Source organism: Dama dama, chromosome 13 (genome assembly GCF_033118175.1).
Source record: "Dama dama isolate Ldn47 chromosome 13, ASM3311817v1, whole genome shotgun sequence".
Classification (NCBI taxonomy): Eukaryota; Metazoa; Chordata; class Mammalia; order Artiodactyla; family Cervidae; genus Dama; species Dama dama.
In genome coordinates, this window is record NC_083693.1 from 72,097,511 (window position 1) to 72,121,604 (window position 24,094).

At 50.4% G+C, this 24,094-nt stretch overlaps 1 protein-coding gene across 5 annotated transcripts in view; it reads left to right on the forward strand.

Annotated features, from left to right (window-relative positions):
* Positions 1–24,094, forward strand: part of WDR25 (WD repeat domain 25) — a 134,275-nt gene that overhangs the window by 55,039 nt on the left and 55,142 nt on the right. For all 5 annotated transcript variants that reach the window (XM_061159423.1, XM_061159422.1, XM_061159420.1 and 2 more), the window contains exon 3: positions 23,660–23,807. In XM_061159423.1, coding sequence (XP_061015406.1) covers positions 23,660–23,807 — 148 coding nt within the window. The remainder of the gene's footprint in view (positions 1–23,659; positions 23,808–24,094) is intronic.

The following is a 24,094-nucleotide window of genomic DNA, read 5'->3' on the forward strand; positions in this document are numbered from 1 at the left end:
GAGACCTGCTCGTTGCCACGGCCGAGAAGCCGAGAAGTTGCCTCAGCCCCCAGGCTCTTGTGCATCACGGAGCTGACTGCCAGCGGAGACGGGTGACTCATGTGATGGCATTTTGTGTGGCATTGTGCAGTTCAGCCTGGCACAGCACACCACACCCACAGCAGGTATTCAAGAGCCATTAGTGTTTATGAAGGGGATAAAATTGCCCAAATGGAGGGAAGCCATCAAAATAAGAGCCTTCGCCTGTCTCATGGAAGTTAACTTGCAAACCTAATGACTGCTGGGCTGTCGAGAAAGTGTCATCTGGATGTCTCACTGGAGACAGAACTCTCCAGAAGGGCAGTCGGGAAGCCCCTGATCGCCTCGTGGGGGCGGGGGAACGCATTTTACATGACAGTGAGTTGGAGAAATTAGCAGTGGTCTCTGAGGAGCCCCCCTTCCCCGTTCAGCTTAACCCTTTGAGTCGCAACAGCTTTAAAATGAATCCAGGAAATAGCTGTATATATTCTTCATACTCCTCATGTTTTCTCTGCAAATAAAAGCGATCTTGAATGTCTGAGATTCTGGTGACAGAAATGCCTTTCCTTTGTGAAGTACATTGCTGGGGCTGGGAACAGAACCAGCACAGCATATTCTGTGCTGTGAGGTGCGGGGAGGGGGGGGGGGGCGGGGGGGGGGCGGTGGCGAGGCCAAGAGGTTCATCCAAGCCCCTCTTCTGGTTGGGGCTGGGGGAACATGGACCCCCGCCTTTGGGCCCGAGACCAGGTTTACGTCAAGGGGAGGATCCATTGTTTGAAAACAAATGTACATAGCAGTCCCCGAACAGTCATTTTCAAGTCATTCTCTGATAAAGATAGAAGGCTTAATTTAGGCAAATTTAATGGTTTCAGAGCATTTGGCGTAGTCCTGGGGTAGAAAGCAATGTTTTCCTTATTCCGTTTCAACCTGACTTCATTCCTATGTTTGTGTGTTAAGTGTCAGTTTATACCAGGGGAGCGTTTTCCTCTTGGATGCGTTTGCACCTGACAATTTGTGCAGGAATTCCTTGATTGCAAAATAGCTGCTCTCAAAAAAATGCAGACAGGCAGCCGTACTCAGGAGCCCCTCGGCCACAGGCAGCGGGCTGCTGCCAGACCCCTGGGTTTGAGCCCCACTGGGGCTTGCTGCTCAGTCTGGTCTCCGCTGCCGTTTGCTGGCTGATAGAAGGGTGGTCGGGTGGGACCCCGCGTAAGATTATGGGGGCCGTGGAGACTGGCCAGTGTGATACAGGGTAAGCTCTCGGGGGCAGGGGACCACACTGGGCACTGAAGGATGCAGGGATGGAAGGACAGGCCCTAGCCCGTCGAGGTGGGAGAAGCTCGTGTGTCCGGGGCTACACCCTGCCCAACTTTCCAGGCAGCCTCCAACTTCTGGGGTATTTAGAGGCTCATTTCTTATTTCTGTTCCTTTTCCTTATTTTGGGCGAGCTGGAGCAGCAATTCTCCGATCAGATTATTTGGAAGATCCATATTACCACTAATTATTTACGAAGGGCCAGGCCAGGAGGGAGGTAAGCAACTCGATTAATTCGTCAGTGAGGCAGCTGGAGGGACATGTGACACACAGACCAGGCTGTCATCTGACCGGAGCTTATCTGCGCCGGGATTGTTCCCCCAGGGTGACCATGATGACAAATGTAATTGACATTTTTTTTATTAACCCTGAAATGATTAAAGAGGCCGCTGCTGAGTTTGTGTCAAAGTGCCCGGTCCCCTGGCCTTCCGAGTGAGGCTTCCACGTTGGAGGCGATGAGCAGCCTCGTGTTTACTTCCTGCTCATCGATTCCATCAAGCAAGGCCCACCCAGCTCTGCCCGAGTTGGTCTTGAAGGCAGGCCCGGGAGCCCAGGCTCTGCTTCCTGGCTCAGGTTCTCAGAGTGTTCCGGCACCAGTGTTGTGATGGACACTCAGAAGGCGCTCTGTTCATTGAGCGTCAGGCGTTAGTTGGGCCCCTGCTTCGCGGTGGGTCCCGAGATGTACAGAGCGGCAGGTTGGGGGCCCCTCCCCTCGAAGGAGCCGTCCCTGCAGAGGGGGGATGGGTAGACCTCCACGGGAGCAATTGTGTGGCCCAGGTGCTGGGAGCAGGACCCGGGCTGCCCTCACGGCTGGGGGAGGAGGGACGGTGGCACAGGGCTGACACGGGCCTCAAAGGGAGGGAGTCCCCTCACCAGGCAAAAGGCCCTCACTTCGGGGGCCTTCCAGGCGGAGGTGGAAGCAGTGTGAGGGCATGTAGAAGGGGGTGAGTTGCAGGGGCAGTGAATGGCGTACAGGAGCATCCCCCGGGGCGGCTTGGTGCGGCCCTGCAGGTGGGCTGGGGGCTCAGTGGAGACCAACGTGGGCTTGCTGCTGCCTCGCCTGCCACCGAAGTCATGAAGCTGTCTGCTCAGTTCCCTCACCTGCAAAACAGAAGCAGTCATCATGGCCTCACACCTGTCAATGCTGCTGTGACGATGAAGTGGCCCTGGGAGTAAAGCTCTCGACCCGCTGCCTGGTCAGGCACCAGGCAGCGGGCATCCCGTGGGGCGGGGCTTGTGGGGGTGCAGAGTCACCCTTCTACGGTGCCAAGCGCTGGGCAGAAGCCGCCACTCTGGCTTCCCATCTCAGATCCGAGAAGCCTCCTCTTGAGAGGGTCAGGCAGTGGTGCAGGGTCATACTCGGCTGTGCAGAGGCTGGGACGGGGCAGGGGCCTCCTCTAAGAGGAGCGAGCTTGTGTAGCGAGGGGGTTAGGTGGCCACCTCACAGCGAGAGCAGGACAGTCACAGTGCTCCTCAGTGAAGCGATGCATCGGACGTTTCCCGAGCACCCCTCTGCTGGGGGTACACAGGTTCACTCAGTTACTGAGCAGTATTTACCAGGCACCTACTGCATTCTGTCTGAGCCACATGGGCTTTCCAAGTGGCGCTCGTGGTGAAGTCAAAGTCTAAGTGTTAGTCACTCAGTTGTGTCCAACTCTTTGCGACCCCATGGACTGTAGCCCACCAGGCTCTTCTGTCCATGGGATTCTTCAGGCAAGAATACTGGAGTAAGTAGCCATTCCCTTCTCCAGGGAATCTTTCCGACCCAAGGATTGAACCCAAGTCTCCCGCATTGCAGGCAGATTCTTTACTGTCTGAGCCACTAGTGGTAAAGAACTCATCTGCCAATGCAGGAGACATAAGAAACGTGGATTTGATCTCTGGGATGGGAAGATCCCCTGGAGGAGGGCATGCAGCCCTCTCCAGTATTCTTGCCTGGAGAATCCCATGGACATAGGAGCCTGGTGGGGGTTACAGTAATAGGGTCACACAGAGTCAGACGTGAGTGAGTGACTTAGCATGACGCACTGTGTTCCAGGCATTCTGTGAGATCGGGAAGGAAGGAAAGAAAAGGAAATCGTGACATGTCTAGCAATGGAGATAATTGCCATTTCAGTCTTGAAATGGTGAGTCCATGTCATTCAAGTTTTCTGTATTGGCCCCCCACCAACACCAACTGAACCACCCTCCCCCCATTGCTGCCCCCACAGCACAGACTTAGAAGGAGATTTACCCCTCGTGACTTAGACCTGTTGCTTGGGAGCCTTTCCCATCAGTTTAATCTCTTCTGCCTTTTAATCCTGCGACTGGCGGGATGTTGCAGGGGCAGTAATTTAATAAAAGTATGTAGTTTGTAAAGCAGCTGCTATTCTGTGTACTAAGCACATTTGCCAACCTTTTCAGGGAAACCTCCAAGCTGTTCTTGGAACTTGGCGATACTACAGGGAAAAAAAAAAAAGTTATATTTAATAACATTTCATCCTTTGGGTTCTGCAGCTAATAGTAGCCTAAATGGGAGCCGTGTCTGAAAGCCATTTCTTTATGTGATTCAGAGAACCAGGACGCTGCAATTACCCCGCGTATGAGATTTATGAAAACATTAATGCCTAACAAGAAGCAAACATCTCAATAAGTTATTTAATTTGAAGTTGCAGGCCTGGCGGCTGGTTCCTAACTCAGCCCTGCTGTCAGCCCACAGGCACTGGCTCGCTCGCTGGCTCAGAGGTGGGGTAGGGAGCAGGGTGAAGCAGAGCTGGGTTAGAATCCCATTTTCCTGACTCAGGAACCCACCCCTGCGAGGGCAACCTCGTTAGGTCTGTAACATGCGGCAGCCACATGATCTGCTGGACAAGAGACACGCATTTAGCCAAATTCACGTGCTACACGCCTTCCCTTTCTTTATTTCTCTTCTCCCCCCAACTGACGTAAAAAGGAGAGTCACACACAAGCAGATGTCAGAACGACTGCGTGCTCTGCCTCATCAACTGGAAGAGCCACCAATTGAATTACTCCCGACACCATCTCTGCAGATGGCAGATGTGGGGCGGGAGCCCGGGGTGGGGGCCGTCTATTTTCCTGTGTCCGGTGATAGCTAAAGCCTTAATTCAAAAACAAATTAAGTCCTTCAGCTGTCACTTGATTGTTCCCTCAGATCTTTGGGGATACACATCATTGCTCCTGCCTGGGATCTCTTCTCCTTTTTCTCGAAGCTTCCCACCACCTTTTTTTTTTTTTCCTCTTTGCCCAGAACTCAACATTTTCTTTTTTTTTTTTTTTTGATAAAAGCATGCATTATTTAGAGCCTGTCGCTTCCTGAAGTTCTTTAATTACAGAATTAAACCAAAGTAATGACAGTTTAATTTGTTCTTTCATTAATTGGGAGCGCTTGGGGCTGATGTGAAGTGCGTGCGTTTGGGAAGCGTTGAGGAACGTGTGCTGAGTGATTGGATCGTGAGTCATAATCACGGCTGTCGTCTATCGCCTGCCTAGGTGCTTCTGTTGCACATCCTCAGTTTATCCTCCTGGTCGCTTGGAGGAGGGGTGGGGGTCACGCTGCTCCATCCCACAGATTGCAGAAAGGAGGGACAGAGCGAAGTCCGCCCAGGCAGCTGGAAGGAGGGCCAGCCTCCCCCCCACCCCCGCCGCCACTGGATCTAGCCGTCCCACCCCAAGCCCCTTTCTGGTTCTTGGGCCCCAGCAGTGGTCTTAGTCCCACGAGGGGCTGCCCTTATGAAGACCTGGGGTTGGGCCTGAGAAGCTCACACCTGTGCCTGGCCGAGTGCTGAGGCTGGACCCATGAAAAGGAAAGGCAAGCCAGGCAGGAAGGGGCCGATGCTCCACAGAGGCTGATGGCGATGGGTCGACTTCGAAAGTAGCAGTGGGGTTGCGGAGAGGCGTGTTTGCAAGCACAGCCCGTCCCGTTTGGTTTGTGGGTCAGGAAAGCTGCCCCAGGGAACCACGCTGGGCGTGTTACTCTAAAGCCCATGGTTCGAGGTGGAGCCCAGGTGTGTGATGTTCTGTCTGGCCTGGGCTTCCCTCTGGCCAGGGCCCGGCCCAGGCCTGCCTGGCTTAGGACAGGTCTCGTCGCCAGCTGAGGCTGAGGCCAGGGCAGCTGCTAAAGCCACGACAGCGTTCTCAGGGCAGCTGTGTCTCCTCGGACACGCGTGGCCCAGGCCTCGTTCTCCACACACTGACCCCAGGGCCCGCCAGACCTCTGGACCCGTCTGTGCGTCTCTGGACGCGTCCATCGTGTCTGCTTGGGTCCTGGGCTGGGGCTGTGGTCCTGGGCCTCCAGGACTGAGCTCAGGCGGACACTTGGTGCCCCCCTATGCGTGGCTGAGACGTCTGGCCTGGCCGGCCTGCCAGAGGGAAGCACTGACGCTGTGCCTGAACTTTTTTTAGAGTCTGAAGCCCCGTTTGCTCCAGCACCAGGGCTTTTTGGTGGCAGGTGGTCAAGGATGAGGAACAGAACAGACGACTGGCCGGTGGCGCCTGCCTTTGCACCTTCTACTCCGTTACCGTAATTCTCTTTGAGCCTCCCTGCAGCTCTGGGAAGCGAGGGGGCTGGCCCCATTTTCTAGCTGTGGAAGTGGCGGCCCAGAGGTGGGGTTGCCTGCTCAGGCCACGTTGACGGAAGGGCACCGCGGGGTTAGGGTTTGGGGTGTCCGAAGTTCCCTGTGGAATTGGGCCTTCACGTCCCCGTAGCTTTCACCGTGTGTCCCCCAGGCCGCCTGCCTGCTCTCAGACCCACCAGGACTCAGAGCCCCGCCCCACAGCTCCCCCGTGAACATGGGAACGCGTGAATGCACTCTCTGCAGCGATGTCTAGATGAATTTAGGATGAGAGGATTCAGTTACATTTTATTATTGTTTGCCATTAGAAATCATGCAAATAAGCCGTGGGATAAGGCAACTTGTATTGTTTTGGACACCAGATTTACATGTTTACTGGAAGAAAAATGACACCAAGCGCCTTCAAGGTGGTAATAAGATTGCGCCTCAGAGCTTTCGCTTTGTTGGTCTTTATTTATAATTTATGCCACGACCACTTCCAGAAGAGATTTTAAACTAGTTTATCATAAAAACTTAGAGCGCGACAAGAGGATCTTCAGGCTTACTTTGTCGTCAGGATGAAAAGAAAGCTTAGCAGCGCCGTGGCTCTGGGGTGGGGGGCGGGGGCGGCAGAACGTGTGGAAGCCACCGACCTGGCCCCCCGAAGTCACTGCAAGCTTCCCTGGTTGCCAGAGCTGAAAGGGAGGCCTGCTGGGTGGCAGGCTTCTCATTTTCGGATTATCAGGAACCTCCCCTTCGCCTTTGTTCTCCAGTCCCCGGGTTGCCTTGTTGAGCTCCTGACTCCTCTCTGGGAAGGAGTGGGCTCGGAGCCCCTCTTGGAGCAGCTGGGCAGAGGGGGTCCAGGCGAGAAAGACACCGTGTTCCATCCTAACCTGAGTGTTGGAGACGGTGCTGGCGAGCGGCCCCCTCGCCTCAGGGTGTAGAGCCCTGCACTTGTGACTTGGTGACAGGCCGCCTGGGTGATGCCCGCCTTGGGGGGACGGACTTTAGGTCGGCCGTCCCGGCCAAGGAGAAGGAGGCTCAACCACGAGGATTCGGAGCCCTCGGTTAACCGCCGCGTGTGGCCTGTCCCTGGCACTGTGCCCCTCTGGCCTTTCTGCCCTGGGCCACCTTCCGGCTGGAGGGTGGGAAGGAGCAGCCGGAGGCCCAATCAGCATGCAGAGCAGAAGCGGGTTGGCGTGTACACCTGCTCCTGGGTCCCCGGGGGTCTTTACAAATGACGCGGAGCCGCAGCAGGTGCCCTGCCGATGTGAACGATCCGCGTCGGTAAAGATGTATGTGGATTGTAGCACACAGTACTCAGCGCGCTGTTGTTTGCTCAGTCGCTCAGTCGTGTCCGACTCTTTGCGACCCCATGGACTGTAGCCCTCCAGGCTCCTCTGTCCGTGGGATTCTCCAGGCAAGGATACTAGAGCGAGTTGCCGTTTCCTACTACAGGGGATCTTTCCCGACCCAGGGGTCGAACCTGCATCTCTTGAATCTCCTGCATCGGCAGGTGGATTCTTTACCACTTCACCACCTAGGAAGCCCACACACCGCAATAGAAGAACAGCTTGAAAGCTAAGCAGCGGTTGAGCTGCTTTCCTCTTTAAAAAAAAGCTGGAAGTCACGTGCCATATCCGGAAGCTCGTGAGCAAGAGTGTGGGAGAGACAGATTGACTAATGGCCAAATGGGCCTTCTGTAATCAGGACAGGCATTGCTGACCACACCTGGTACTTGGGGGAACTGCTGTTCCCTGATGTATGAGTCCTTGATGCTGTCAGCACAAGTGCAGGTGAAGGGGTTTCTGGCTGCTAAACTCACAGCCAGGCGGCTTCTGTAAATTACAGGCTGTGTGACCACAAAAATGGCTGACTTAAGTGCTGCAGACTTATCATTATTATCCGATTATATAACTCTTCTTAATCCTTTAGAATCACTTATTAAACTTACACAGGTAAAATAATTTTGCGCTCATTGAAGTGATATCATTATATAGACTAATTCAAAACTATTAGAAAAATTTGGAGGGCTCCATTTATAATACCATCTAATGCATCCCAGGTACAGTGTGTTAGGGAGTGATGAATTTTCACCCTCCGAGAACCCCAGGCCTGGGCATGAGCTCGGACGCCGAGGGCTTGAGTTCACTGAAAGCTCCCAGTGGCGCCAGTGGTGAAGAACCTGCCTGCCAGTGAAGGAGATGCAGGAGACCGGGTTTCGAGCCCTGGGTCGGGAAGATCCACTGGAGAAGGAAATGGCTACCCACTCCAGCATTCTTGCCTGGAGAATCCCATGGACAGAGGAGCCTTGGCGGGCTACAGTCCATAGGGTTGCAAAGAGTCAGACACGACTGAACGACTTATCACAATGTATTCCAGGTACAGTTTGTTAGGGAGTGATGACTATCCAACCCCTAAGAACCCCAAGCCTGGGCAAGAGCTCGGGGAGCTGAGGTTCTGAGTTAACTGAAAGCTACCAGAAACTGGTTAATTGGTCCTTAGCTGGCGCTTTTAGAAGTAAGTAGACTTAGGGGTTGTTTCTGAGAAATGGACTCAGTTTCAGTTCAGTTCAGTTGCTCAGTTGTGTCTGACTCTTTGTGACTCCATGAACTGCAGCATGCCAGGCCTCCCTGTCCATCACCAACTCCCGGAGTCCGCCCAAACCCATGTCCATTGAGTTGGTGATGCCAGCCAACCATCTCATCCTCTGTCGTCCCCTTCTCTTCCTGCCTTCAATCTTTCCCAGCATCAGGGTCTTTTCAAATGAGTCAGCTTTTCACATCAGGTGGCCAAAGTATTGGAGTTTCAGCTTCAACATCAGTCCTTCCAATGAATATTTAGGACTGATTTCCTTTAGGATGGACCGGTTGGATCTCCCTGCTGTCCAAGGGACTCTCAAGAGTCTTCTCCAACACCACAGTTCAAGAGCATCAATTCTTTGGCGCTCAGCTTTCTTTATAGTCCAACTCTCACATCCATACATGACCACTGGAAGAACCATAGCTTTGACTAGATGGACCTTTGTTGACAAAGTAATGTCTCTGCTTTTCAATATGCTGTCTAGGTTGGTCATAACTTTCCTTCCAAGGAGTAAGCGTCTTCTAACTTCATGGCTGCAGTCACCATCTGCAGTGATTTTGGAGCCCAGAAAAATAAAGTCAGCCACCGTTTCCACTGTTTCCCCATTGATTTGCCATGAACTGATGGGACCGGATGCCATGATCCTAGTTTTCTTAATGTTGAGCTTTAAGCCACCTTTTTCACCTCTTTCACCTTCATCAAGAGGCTCTTTAGTTCTTCTTCACTTTCTGTCATAAGGGTGGTGTCATCTGCATATCTGAAGTTATGACATTTCTCCCGGCAATCTTTTTTTCTTTTTTTCTTTTTCTTTCTCCCGGCAATCTTGATTCCAGCCTGTGCTTCTTCCAGCCCAGCATTTCTCATGATGTACTCTGCGTAGAAGTTAAATAAGCAGGGTGACAATATACAGCCTTGATGGACTCCTTTTCCTATTTGGAACCACTGGAGACCCATAAGACTACTACGGTTTGACTTTTGCCCCAACCTGGAGATATCACAGAGGTCATTTCTGGGCAGTGAGCAGCATCCCTGGGCAGCAGGGCAGGGGTTTCTGCTGCCGGTGGGCCTGCGAGCCTCCAGCGGGAGATGAGAGTTGTTCCCTGTCTGGTGTCTGTGAGTTGAGCAGATCAAAACTTTCTCCTTGTCTCTCAGGAGGGATTTGGGGGTGTCTGGGCCCAGGCGCTCAGCCTGCCACTGCTCCCCGCTTCCAGGTCCGAGCGCTCTGAGTTTGTTGATGTGGTGCCATGGGGTGCAGCTGGGCAGGTGGGGGAGGTGGAGGAAGCTGGGCCTGCAGAATGACATTTCTGTGGCCTAATGATTTTCAAGAACCATTTGCGAGATTGAGGTAATGTATTTCCCAGACTCAAGCAATTTACTCCTTCCCACCTTGCTGAATCAGGCTGTTAAATCCTCTTGCTGTGTGCATATAGCTATCGGCACCAGGGGAAAATGGTCAGGTTCAAGGCCGCTGCCGTATCTGTGCTCGGCTCTTTTGGAATTGATGAGTAACTGCACTTTTGGAAATGAAGTTTTTAAGAACATTGGAAAATGTTAAGTGAGGAAAGCAGGATGCCAAATTATAATATATTCAGTAGGATCTCGGGAGAAACCAAATGCACAGAGAAAAAGACGGTGCAGATGCTGCCTGCGGGTTCACAATGGCTCCTCCGTCTGAGGGCAAGGACTAGAACAGCGCCCCCTTCTGTCCTTTTTCAGTCCCTCACCCACTGTCCGCTGCCCCGGGTGCTAACACCTGGCACCCAGGGGAGGAGCACCCCAGAGAGAAGCACATGGGCTTTGACTCTGGGACTGTCACGTGTGCGCTGTCTTAATATAACCTGGGGCCACTCCCTTCATACCTAGAACTTCAGTCGCTTCACCTGTAAAGCGGCCCAGTTCCGTCCACCTCAGGGGGTTGCTCTGGAGATTCTGTCATCCGACTCAGCACCTGGCCGTGTGGGGCCCGTGGGGGTCTAAAGAGACGATAGCTCTTGTGGGGGTTATTGTACAAGTGCATGTGTGCATCTATCAAAACCTGCAAAAGGAGGTAAATAACAGGAGAAGGTAGTAACGACTGAAAAATGGGAAAGCAGAGCAGTCCATGTGGCCGCACGATTCCACCACTGGCCACTCCGTCCTGACCACGCTGACCGCTCCTCCCTTCAGGAAAGAGGAAGTCGGGTGGCACAGGGGGCCAGCCTTGTGCACAAGGCTCGTCCAGCCCTCCCAGAGGGGAAGCATGGAGCATGATGGGAACATCTGCTGGGATTTTGCACCTGGTAGTCAGGAGGGCTTCCTGGAGGAAGGAGCATCTCAGCTGAGACCAGAAGGAAATGTGGGGGCCAGTCGGTGGAGAGGGAGGACTTCACTTCAAGTAGAAGTGGTGGTGGGGCATGTGTAAAGTGCAGGCGGCAAAGAGCAGGGTGGGTTTGGGAAGCCTCGATGGAAGGTCATGTGTAGGTGAGGTGGTGGTGGGAGGTGAGGCTGGTGGGTGAGTGTGGGCCTCTCAGGTCATTGAAGGCTTCCCCACCAGACGGGGTCCATTCACAAACCCCACCACGTCCCTGAGTGTATCCGGCAGGAGCCCACAGCCAGATAAGGCCTTACGGCCAGAAGGCACCGGGTTTATCTTCTGGCTGGCTTTCTGGCTGAGTTCTAGGGTCAGGGGCCTGCATTCTTTTGAGAAATCTTAACGGAAACAACCACCCCCCTCAGGGAGGGCTGGCGAGAACCGTGGCTTTGGTGGGCAGCGTGGGCCTGACGGAGCTGCCCACAGGGCTGCCCTGGAAGGCCTTTTTGGGGAGTGGAGACAGCCTGGCGCTGGCCTGTGGCGGTTGCCATGGCAGCAGGACCCAAGTGACCCTCACTTTCTAGAGTGGTCGCCCCCGTCATGGGGATGTGCCCTGGCTGGCTGTCAGGTGCGGGGGGGGGGGGGGGCAGGGTCATCTCGGCTGGGTCTCTGAGCAGGCGGTCAGGAGGCGCTCTGCAGGGACAGGAGTGTGTGTGTGACAACCCAGGACACAGGGGCCCCCAGGCCGGGCCCACAGGAGGGTTCGGTTGGAGCTGGGTCAGGCCGCACTCTCGGGGTGCCCTCTCAGTGACTGCTGGGGGCACCCCGGCCCAGCCCGGGGGTGAGCCGGCCCCTCACGCCCGCTCAGGTGGCGGGTGTCCCAGTTCCCTGCCCCTGCCGTCACTCCATCCTCCCTGCTGCTCTAGCGGCGCCCCCTCTTCCTGCAGCACCCCAGCTGCTTTCCTCGCCGCCGCTCGGATCCCCCCAAGGCCCTGGCGCCCCTCTCCTATATGGTGTCTGGTGTGTCCTTGGCCCCGGCCCAGCCCTTTCCCCTGGACGTCCTTGTCACCGGTCTCCCGCAGTATCCTGGCTTCCTGTGCCTTAGCCCGAGTGTTCTTTCGGAAGGAAAATCTTGATTATTGCTTTGCTTTCCTATGTTTAACCCTTTCCGCTGTCCTCGCCCCAGCTTTCAGGGAGGGAGACAGTGCTGAAATTCTCCGATCTGTTTTTCCCCACTCCTGCCTTGTGTCCATCCTCACGAGCTCCTGGTCTCCTTCAGGCCAGCTCTGCCCCGACCTCCTGCCTCCCGCCTTGCTCAGAAGCCTGCCCACCTCCCCATTCGAAATTAAGCTTCACCTCTTTTACTTATTCATCCAAATTTGTTTATTTAACTTTTAGCTGTGCTGGGTCTTTGTTGCTGGGCGTGGGCTTTCTCTAGTTGCGGTGAGTGAGGGCTCCTGTTCGTTGCGGTGCCCAGGCTCTAGGGTGCATGGGCCTCAGTACTTGTGGCGTGCAGGCTTAGTTGCCCCGCGGCATGTGGGATCTTCCTGGGCCAGGGGTCAAACCCGGGTCCCTTGCATTGCAAGGTGGATTCCTCTTTTTTTTTTTTTTTTTTTTACAAGGTGGATTCTTAACCACTGGACCACCAAGGCAGGCCCATTCCCCTGCTCCGATTATTTCACGGAGGCTAGCTCTTTTTTCTCATGGTGTCTTCACTTGTACTACCTGTTTGTACATTGGCTTAATATCTTTCTCTTCCATCAGACTCTTGTGAGCTCTTTTGTTCCCCAGAGATTCAGGCAGTGAGCGATGTCCTTGGCACATAGTGGACCCTGAATAAATATCTGTTGAATAAACCCGATGAATGACTTGAGAGTTGCCCAGTCTTTTCAAGGCTGTGTTTGCACTCCTGTGAAATGGAGAGAACTTCCTCCGCTGACCTCCTGGGTCTGTGTGAGGCTCACGTGATACCATAACGTGGAATGTGATGCACAGAAGTTAAAATACAATGTCATGACTCCTTCTAACCAGGTCAGAATGATTGAAGGCAGGAGGAGAAGGGGATGACAGAGGACGAGAGGGTTGGATGGCATCACTGATGGACATGAGTCTGAGCAAGCTCCGGGAGTCACTAATGGAGAGGGAAGCCTGGCGTGCTGAGGTTCATGGGGTCGCAAAGAGTCGGACACGACTGAGCGACTGAACTGAACAAGGTCATACCCTCCACTGCCCCCCTCCAGTTTTTGAGCGAGTACGTCTTAGGATAAAAAGAGCAGGGAGCAGGGTGAAAGCCCGTTTGATGATCTGCATTCAGGGTGGGCAGCAAGGAGCAGGGAGCCTGGCGGCTCAAGGGCAGATGTGACCCTCAGCCTGGAAAGGCCCCCGAGCACCCTTCCTGGTCCCCGCTGGGGGGCTGGACAGAAGGCGCGCCTGGCAGTGTCTACGTGAGCTCCAGCACTGAGACCCACAGCATTCCACCTGCTGGTGGACTGCGTTGGTGCCTGGAGGCTATGAAGAGCGGGGGAAGAGACCAGATGGGCTTTCCAGGAGAGAAAACAGGTGGTGTTAGAAGCCTGCTATCAACAAAATTAACGTTAACTTCTGGAAAAATCTACAAGGGATTTGTGTGAGAACTCTTGGTGTACGTGACAGAATACTCAGTTCCTAGTAACTTAAAGCAAAACAAGTGAACCCGTAGGTTCTCGGGGTGACAAGGCCGAGGACCATGCAGCTTCCGATGTGGCTGTCCTCGCGGTCAGATGTCCTTGTCTCTCGGTCCCACCTTCTGTCCCTCTTGGCTACCCTTGTGGTGACCCCCTTTCAGCTCTGCCTCCCAGCCATCCTCTCATTCATCTGCTTTGCAGCCCAGCTGGTGAGGAGGTGCCTCTTCCCCTCTCCTGCCTCCTGCAGACCTGGGCTAGCACCTCATGGCCTCAGGTTGGCCAGGCCTGGGTGACGTGTCCTTTGTAGGAGCTCTGAGCCAGTAACACACGGACTGCATGGGGCATGGATGGTTCTCCGAGGAAGGGGGTGAATGGACACTGAGCAGCCAGTAGAGACCACGGCGCTGCAGGACTAAAAGGCACTTGTGTGCTTGTTGGGATCCAGCATTCATTCCCCGAGAACCATTCACTCTTTTCTGAGTTCTTAGACTCACAGGATCTGTTTGTACTGAAGCTAGAAGCAGAGTGTGTCTTGATTTGGAAAGGCACCTGTCACTCCAGGGCGCAGGCCTTTAGAACCTTGGTGATTCCATCTCATCCTTGTTTTGCAGAAGAGCTGGAATCCCAGATCCTCCTGGTGGCAGAGAATCTCTGGCTTGTTTTATGAGCATGGAGAGAGAGAGAGAGAGAGGGTGTCTGCCATGTGGTACAGTCCAACTGGATGGCTGTGACTTGTTGAACAATAGCACCCATCTCAAAGAATTAATGATTTCCTCCTAGAGTTGGGAAAGGTTTCTCATGATCAAAGGGCATTAGGCTTAGCATTCTTCTGTTCCACAGTTTAATAATAAATTGTGTAATATCACAGAAGTGAGATCTGCTTGTCCAAGCTATTGTGTTTAGTCACTAAGTTGTGTCCGACTCTGTGACCCCATGAACTGCAGCATGCCAGGCTCCCCTGTCCTTCACCATCTCTAGGAGCTTGCTCAAACTCATGTCCATTGAGTTGGTGACACCCTCCAACCATCTCATCCTCTGTCGCCCCCTTCTCCTGCCCTCAATCATTCCCAGCATCAGGGTCTTTTCCAGTGAGTCGACTCTGCATCAGGTGGCCAAAGTATTGGAGCTTCAGCTTCAGCATTAGTCCTATAGATAAGTAAAACCCAGGGTGGCCATCTTTCATTCATCTGTACATTTGTCTGTCCATCTATCCATTTATCCACCCATCCATCCCTAAAGGGCTGTTGGTGGGAAGAGGGGTCAATCTGGCCTTGTGTTGTGTTAGTCCAGAGAGCAGGATTAGGAGCCGTGGATGGGAGCATGTTGTAGGTGACAGGTGGATGAACATTGGTGGTTGAACTTGAAGGCTCTGCAGTCAGTCTGCCTGTGTCTGATTCCCTGTTCCATCTCTAACCCTGAGACCAGGGTAGATAACCTCCCTGTGCTTCAGGTTTGTCCAAATGATGTTTATGATAATACCTACTTCATACTTAGTGGTAAGGATTGAGTTAATTCTTGTGCTTAGAAGCATTTTTTTTTTTTTTTTTTGGTGACTGCAGAATGCGTGATTACTGTTACCTGGAGGTGGGATGTGAGGTGGTATTTTGTCTCAGAATAATGTCCAAGATTTCAGTGCTCTCAGAAGGGGCTCTGGCACCTCCTGGAGCCTGCACTCCCCGCCGTTGGACAGGCTGCAGCCCCCGCTGGGGACCCTGCAGGCCGCCGAGGGCTCATCCCCAGTCTGCAAAGAGGGTGGCACTGATGACCTCCAGTCCTCATCTCCAGCTCTCCACGCATCCCTCAGAAACCTCTGTGAGATGTCTTGCTCTTAGTCCTTTTTACCCAAAGAACTCTTCTTTGCCCTTTTACATCTTCTGTTGACATTTAAAACTCTTTCCCTTTGTTCTGACCTTATTGAATAGAGAGCATAATTTCTTGGACTTCTCTGTATAATGAATGCTCATGTACTTACAGATTCTGGTCAAGTTTCTCCTCAACCTTTACTTTGAGGGATCTTGCATCATTCGGTACAGAAAACATTTTAGGAAGCGCTTAGAAGGATGGTGTAAGATGAAAACGCTGCCTTAGCGCTATTTCTGCAAGCGTGAGCCCTTTGTAATACAGACCAGCCGGGTTACCCTGCTCTTAGCGATGGCGCTGAAATCGGCTCAGACTCCTCTATGGCATATGGTAGGAGACCTGCAGGCTTCTCAGGCTCTCTGCAAGTTTTCTGAAGCTGACAGGGTGCGGAGATCTGTGTGGGTGGGACTATCTCCTCAAGTCATTCCTGGCTTCTCTCTCATGCCTGCAGTAGGTGACATCAGTTTGTACATCACACTGGCCTGCTTTGTCATCTCCGTGACATCGTGGCTCACCTGCAGGACAAATGGTCCAATCCCCTCACTATTCTAAATGCTCTTACCAGGTTTCAGGGTGTAGGGAGATTTTGACTGCAGTACTGGGGCAAAGTAGTATGTATATGTTGGGTATGAGGCTGGAGTGGAAGAGATAGGGTGGGGTATCACCCTCTATTACTGCAAACCAGTTGCTTAAAATTGAATATTAGATTTGACTTCCAGTAGCTAAGCAGCAGTTCCCATCAGACTAACTTTCCCACAGCTGACAATTATAAACTGAACAAAAACATAATAAACTGCCTAAAGATATTGGAGAGCAACAAAAAACAAGCAGACACAGAAGGGAGCCTTCCCTTAGAAGAGGAAATGGAACGGGGGGAATTTCCTGCCTTTATGTTTTTCTGCATGAGAGTAGGCTCCAGTCTGTACCAGGCAGAGCAGCTAAAATTCAGATAGAAAACCTGCAGTATTACTGACTTGAAGAGCCAGAGGACATAATTTGGGGCAACCAGGGCAGCTAAAGAGTGAGGAGGGAAATCTCAGAAAGGAAGGGGTCAGAGAGGGGAAGCCACAAATTCTGTGTATAGACTCTACCCAAATCTCTGATGACTCCTGAATCCATGAATGGGGCAGATTCCAAGAAGCTCAGCTCATGCTAAGAGAACTGAATAAAAATTTCTACTGCTGCACATAACAGAGGAGACAGTTTGAAATTTGAATAGAGGCAAGTTAGCTCCCTGTTTAAAAAAAAAGTTGGTGGTCTTCAGAGAAACATAACAGAATCCAGAGCTTATACGATGTAAATTTTGTATTAATACTATCTAGTATGTGTTAGTTACTCAGCCATGTTTGACTCTTTGTGACCCTATGGACTTGTAGCCCACTAGGCTTCTCTATTCATGGCATTCTCCAGGCAAGAATACTGGAGTGGGTTGCCATCCCCTTCTCCAGGGGATCTTCCCGATCCAGGTCTCCTGAATTGCAGGCAGATTATTCACCGTCTGAGCCACCAGAGAAGCCCAATAATATCTCGTATTTCACTCCAAAGTACTCAATAGAGTAGGAAATAGGAAAAGGGGACCTATATTCAAGAGAAAGGGTTTCTCTCCAAGATAATCCCAGTGTTGAAATTAGCAGACAATTGTTTTAAAACACTTATGACAATGCTCAGAGACACAAAGAAAAATATAGTCACAATGAGTAAAAAGCTAGGAAATCTCTGTACAGAAGTAGAAACTTATAAGGGGAAAAAAAGTCTAGAACTAAAAAATGTAGTAGTGTCTGAAATAAAGAGGGCGTAAATATGTATATACTTAATAAGAGTTTTAAAATTCATGAAGCAAAACTGATAGAACTGCATAAAGAGTCAATCATATCCACAATTACAGTTGGAACTTTCAACACCCTTTTCTCAATAATCAATAGATCAAGTAGGCAGAACATCAGTAAAGGTATAGAAACTTGAATAACACTATCACTCAACTTGGCCTAATTGACATTGATGGAATACTCCATGTAACAGCAGAATACACATTCTTTTCAAGTGTACATGGAATGTTTACCAAGGTAGACCATGTTATAGGCCATAAAACAAGGTTCAGTAAATTTAAAAGGATTGAAATTATTCAAAGTATATTCTCTAATGATGATAGGATTAAATTAAAAATCAATGTATAATCAGATAATCCAAATATTTGGAAGCTAAGCACATTTGTAAATAATCTCTCAGTCCCGGGAGAAACTGATAGGAATATTAGAAAACATTGTGAACCAAATGCAAATGAAAACCCCATATATAAAATTTTGTGGGCTGTAGCTAGAGCAGTTCTCAGATGGTAATTTATAGCATTAATGCCTGTATTAATAAAGAAGAAAATTTCAAATCCATGGTCTTAGCTCCCATTTTAAGACATACAGAAAAGGACAATTCAACCCAAAATAAGCAAAAGAAGGGAGATAAAGATAGAGCAGAAATAATTGAAATAGAACACAGATAAACAGTAAAGTCAGTGAAACAAAAAACTGGTTCCTTGCAATCAATGAAAGTGATAAAACTTTAACCACTCATCAGGAATAAAAAAGATACAAATTACCAGTATTAGGAATGCGAGACGTGACTTAATTACAAATTCTAAAGATATTAAGAGAGTACTAAGGTAATGTTGGGCTTCACTGGTGGCTCAGTGGTAAAGAATCTACCTGTCAGTGGAGGAGACGTGGGTTTGATCCCTGGGTCAAGAAGATCCCCTGAAAAAGGACACAGCAACCCACTCCAATATTCTTGTCTGGGAAATCCTGTGGACAGAGGAGCCTGGTGGGCTACAGTCCATGGTGTTGCAAGAGTTGGACATCACTTAGCAAGTAAACAACAACAACAAAGGTAATGTTATGGTCAACTTTCTGGCAAGGAATCCTGCAATTTAGATGACCTCGATAAATCCCTTAAGAGACTCTGAGGCTTAAAGCTCACCCACAAAATTAGATAACTTCCAAAGTCTCTATTAAAGAAATTGAATTCATATTTAAAACCCTTCCCATAAAGAAAACTCCATGCCCCAAAACTTCACTAGTGAATTTTGCCAAATGGTTAGCGAAGAAGTAGTACCAATTTGTTATGAGTTAATTGTGTCTGTCTCAAAAATTTGTATTTTGAAGTCTTAACCCCCCAGTGGCTCAGAATATATCATTATTTAGAGATAGGATTTTTACAGAGATAATCAAGTTAAAATGAAATCTTCAGAATGGACCCTAACTCAGTATGACTTACGTCTTCATTAAAGGGGAATATTTGGAGACAGGCATAGAAGGAGAACATCATATGAACATGAAGACAGCCATCGGCAAGTCAGGAAGAGAGGTCTGGAACAGATCCTTTCCTCACGGCCCTCGGGAGCAACCAGTCCTGCCCCAGTTTCAGGCCTCTGGCTTCCAGAACTATGAGACAGTACATATCTATCTATCTGCCACCCAGTTTGTGGTACTTTGTTACAGCAGCCCTAGAAAATTAGCACACAGTTCTACCCAAACTCTTCCAGGAAATCAAAGAAGAGGAAACATTTTCCAGCTTGTTCTCTGAGGCTACCCTGGTACCACACCAAGAGAAGAAAGTAATAGACTAGTATCTCTCATGAACATGGATGTAAAAATTTTAAATAAAATTTAGCAAATCAATCCTACATACATCCCTTCATTTTTAGCAAACTAGAAATAGAAGATAATCTATTATCTTCTGGGACTAATAGTTTAGCAAGTTTGCAGAATTCAAGGTCAATATACAAAAAAAAAAAATTGTATTTCTGCATATTAGAAAAGAAGAACCTGAAATGAAAAAATTTTAAATACCACTTATAATGTCATCCAAACATGAAATTAATAGGGATAAATTTGACAAGAGATATCTAAGATTTTTTCATCAGAAAACTATAAACCATTGCTTAGACGATTCCTGGGTCGGGAAAATTCCCTGGAGAAGGAAATGGCAACCTACTCCAGTATTTTTGGCTGGAGAACACTGTGGACAAAGGAGCCTGGTGGGCTACAGTCGACTGGGTTGCAAGAGTCGGACACGACTTAGTGACTAAACAACAAAAGAAGTTAAAGACCTAAATAAAAGGAAGCACATATCCTGTTCCTGTTATCAGAAGACTCAGTGTTGCTAAGACATCTCCCGAAATTAGTTGGTGGATTCAGCACAGTTCCAGCCCTTGCACACACTCACCCTGAAGGGTTCCCAAAGCTTTTGCAGGTAAATGGCATGGCGAAGGCTTGGGCACTGAGTGCACAGGCTTTTGCTAAGCTGTGCAGGCCTGACGGTGGTTTCTAGAGTGATGTCCTGGGGGGCAGCAAGGGCTGTCAGGGATGGACAGGAGGCCCGGAGCGGGGGCTGAGAGCCAGGAAGAGCCACAGGGCAGGAGCTGGCAGGACCAGGCCGAACGAAGACTCACCCAGAAGTCTGAAACTATTGTCTCCAGGTGGTGGGATGATGGCAGACTCTTGATTTTTTCTGTGTTTCCTCTCTCTCTCTTTTTTTTTTTTGAAAAATAAATTTCACAGAACACAACTATTTCCAGTGTCATCAGAGAAACAGCAGTCCTATTGTTGATTCCTATGGGGTTTTCCTTTCAGTACTTTTGTAGAATTTGGGTATTTTTTAATGGAGATTGTATTTGTTTTATAACAAAAAACAAAACGCAGGCAGACAGACCAGAAGAATATGACCTGTGGCTGGAGCAGTAGGTTTTGAGAGACTAGGGGGAGCTGCTGGTGGGGCCACGCCTCAGGAACCAGGACACGGAAACCTCAGGAAACGAGGGATGAGCGAGCTACAGCACCACGCTCCACTTGTCACGTACTTTCTGCACCTGACTTTCGTTGGACACGTAGACTGTCTCCACTTAATACATCAAGTCATCTTAGCACATCTGACGGAAAGCTTAACTCCTTAATTCCACGGAGGTAGATTGGGATCTCTAATTACTTAATTGAAAAAAGGTACACACGTCAGGCTGCCGCGGTGTTTGGGAATTAATCTTTAAAACTTGACAGTGAACATTAAATTCAATTAGGGAGAGCGATTAGCAAAGATTCTGCTCTTCTTCACCCCCGGTACTTTGAGAAGCAGCTGACTGGTCTGCATTGATTCAGATGCTATCGTTGTGTATATGTCAACCAGGAGAGCCAAGTACGCATTTTTCACTTAAGAGGGGAGTTGTCGGGCAATTTAGGGATTGATGGATTTCCTGAAATGTGTTTCCACGACTGGTTCAGGAGGCAGTGGCCGAGAAATCAGACCTCTCTGGTCGCTCATTTGGCCTTGGTGTCACAGGGTTCAAAGTCTCTTCTTTCTTTGATTAGGGTTCCCATCTACCCTCTCCTCTCCCTCCTCCTCCTCCTTCCCCGACCTCCCTCTCCAGCTTCTGGCACTCAGGAGATGTTTGTTGAATGAGTTAAGCAAATGAGTGTGTTTAATAGATGGGAGCATTTGGGCACATTTGCTGTAGAGCACATTCATTTTCTGACCCTCTCTCTGCCTCTCTTTGGGGGAGATACAGGGTAGTATCCACAGCTCCCTTCCCCCAGCCCTGCCCCTCGCCTTCCATTCCTAGAAGCGACCACCCTCTCCATGTGTATTTTCTTTCTGAATTTATTTTTTGGTTGAGAGGCCTGTGGGATCTTCTCCCTGAGCAGGGATCCAACCTCTTCCCCTCTGCCATGGAAACGCAGAGTCTCAACCACTGGATCACCAGGAAAGGCCTTCCATGAATATTTTTATAGTCTCATTACAAGTGTGCAAATAAACATGATAGAGTTTTGCTTCATGTGAGTTTTTAAAATTTATTTTAAACATGTAAAAATACTTTTATTTATCTGGCTGTGCTGGGTCTTAGTTGAGGCATGTGGGATCTAGTTCCCTGCCCGGGGATCAAACCTAGGTCCTCTGCATTGGGAGTGTGGGGTCTTAGCCTCTGGACCACCAGGGAAGTCCCTCCTGTGTGTTTTTAAAATTGTGATGAAATGCACATAAGATTTACCAATGTAGGGATCTGGCAAAGGGACTGAGGACCCCCAGGAAATTTGACTTTGAAGGCTAGTGGGATTTGATTACAGAACTTCCACAGGACTGGGGAAACAGCTTCTTGGAGGGCATAAACAAAACCTTGTGTGTACCAGAACCCAGGAGAAAGGAGCAGTGACCCCACAAGAGACTGAATCAGACTTGCCTGTGTAAGTCTCCGGTGGAGGTGTGGGTTGAGTGGCTGCTCTGGGGTCAGGGGCATTGAATACAGCAGTTTTGGCATTAGCCCTTTTGAAGGAGGTCACCATTACTGCCATCACCCCTACCATGGTTTGGCCTCAGGCCAGTCTACAGGGAGGGAACACAGCCCCATCTATCAACAGTTATGAACATTGGGGTACAAATATGTCTTTGAGACCGTGGTTTTACTTTTTTGAGCATATGTACACAAGTGGAATTGCTGGTTCATATTATAATTCTGTGTTTAATTTTTTGAGGTCTTGCTATACTTTTTTCCTCTAGTGGCCGGACCATTTTGCATTTCCACCAACAGTGTACAATGGTTCTGATTTCTCCACATCTTTGCCAACACTTACCTTCTTCTCCTTTTTTTTTTTTTTTTAAATAATAGAAGCCATTCTGATGGAAGTGAGGTGGTATTTTTATGTGCTTTTAAAGCTTAGATGACATCATCCTGCACATATGCAGCAGTGTGTATTGTCTTATGTATTCAGGATTATAACCCTGTAGATCTAGTTCATTGATTTTACTTTATTTTTCCTTTTCAAGTCATACTTGTGCATAGTTTTGGAAAAACAGCCGTTTCCTGTGCTCTGCCCTTCCACCGTGAATTCCCACTTCACTCTGAAGTCTTCTGGCTGCCTCCTCTGTTATTTCTGTTCATATTTCTAAATGTAAATGCTGCTGGTTTTTGCTTTTCAGTCTGAAACCCCAACTGTTGACCCCTCACAAGGAAGAAAGGAACTGAGCTCTCTTAACATCCTTTGAAGGCCACTGTCGACCTCTTATTTTCTTAATCTTAGACATTTACATATGCCCAGGAAATAACGCTTTCAGAACTCTGATCGTGTGCGTTTTGAGAACCTTCAGGATGTGACAGGGTGAATTTTCTCGTCTTGACAGGGGAGGTTATTGCTCACATCCAGTTTGTGGATGCGCGTGGGCATGCTTTGGGTTTACTCTTATTAAGGAAGTAAGAGAGGGTCAGGGACTCCTGCTGTTAAAAACCACATGCTCTACACGCCTCAGGAAAGCACAGCCTCCAGCACCGCAGCGCCTGCTGGGCGCCAGGCATGGTGTGGCGTGCCCAGCCCTCTCTCGTTTCCCACAGCTGCTGCCCGGGGGTGGGGCCCTGCTTACCCCCATTATATGGAGGTGGAGACTGAGGCCAGGAGAGGCCAAGCTTCTTGGCCAAGTCACATGACCTGCGAGCAGCAGCGTCACATGGGAGGCACAGCAGGTGCATTCCAGCTCTTGTGTTCACTCCCCTGACCCAGCTCGGAGGGTCAGTAAGAGTGTCCCTTTCTTCCTGGGCTGACACCAGGGACGGTGGACCCTTGTACTGTCAAGCACCTGCCTGTGTCAGGCCTTGGGCTAGCTGGCTCAGGCTCCTTGCTTGCCAGCCTTTCCCCGGGGGCTCATGGTGGTTGGCGGAATTTGCTGCAAGAGCTGGTGGGAAGCCAAATGCAGCTCTTTCACGCCCGAATGGTCCCTGCTCTCGGAATGTTCAGTTCTGTACTTGAGGGCTTAAAAACACATTTCAGAGGTCATTAAGTGTACACAGGGCTTCCTGCCATGAGCATCACTTTCCACGGAGAGCAGGGGGCCAGTGAGGGATGGTACTTTCTCTCCCTCGGGTAGGTGTCTGCTCCTGGCCTGGTTGCAGGCACCAGTGTGGCAGGCTCTAGTTTGAATCTCAGTCTTAAAGCAGGACCTATGCAGATGGCCTGGCCTGCTGCCATGTCCACTGTGGGGCTCAGAAAGTCCTGTCTCAGAGGACAGATGTCAGAGGTACAGGCAACACTGGGCTGGAACTTTCTGGTGGCGAGCAGGTGTGGAGCAGGTGTGAAGGGCTGGGCAGGTGCGTGGCAGGACACAGGACCGGCTGTTTCCTTGAGGGCTCCGTTAACCCCAGAAAAAATTTGGGGAACGGCTCCCTTGTGACTTGCCAGTCCCAAGGCCTTATTATATTTCCACCAAGAGAATGTCACATCTAGATACTGTTTGGATGGTCAAATATTGGGAGTCTCATTCCATTGCTGGAGCGTTTTCCCCGTGCAGAGGGGCCCAGCTGAGCCTCTGAGCTTGGGGTCCTGTTCATGACGTCTGGCGCTGTGTTTGCCTCGTAGGTGTGGAACGCCGTGGACTCGGGGAGCTGTTTGCAGACCTACTCCCTGCATAGTGAGGCGGTGCGGGCCGCCCGGTGGTCCCCCTGCGGCCGGCGCATCCTCAGCGGCGGTTTCGACTTTGCCCTGCACCTCACAGACCTCGAAACAGGTGTGTTTCTCTGTATCCTTCCCCCAAGGCGCGCCCCCCTCTCCTCCGAGCTGGCAGCTGAGGCATTGTTCTCTCTGAGGGGGGGCCTTCTCCTGGCCAGGTTGGGGCGTCGGGGAGGGAATCCTGCGTCTACAAGCTGCAGACATTTTCAGGGCTGGGGCACCTGGGATCAGGGGAGATGCAGCTCGGTGAGTGTGTTTCCAGGCCATTTGGCTGAAACGGAGCCTTGCCACAGAGAGGCTCACGGTGGGCCTCGGCCAACTCTCCCGGAGGACAGAGCCCCAAGG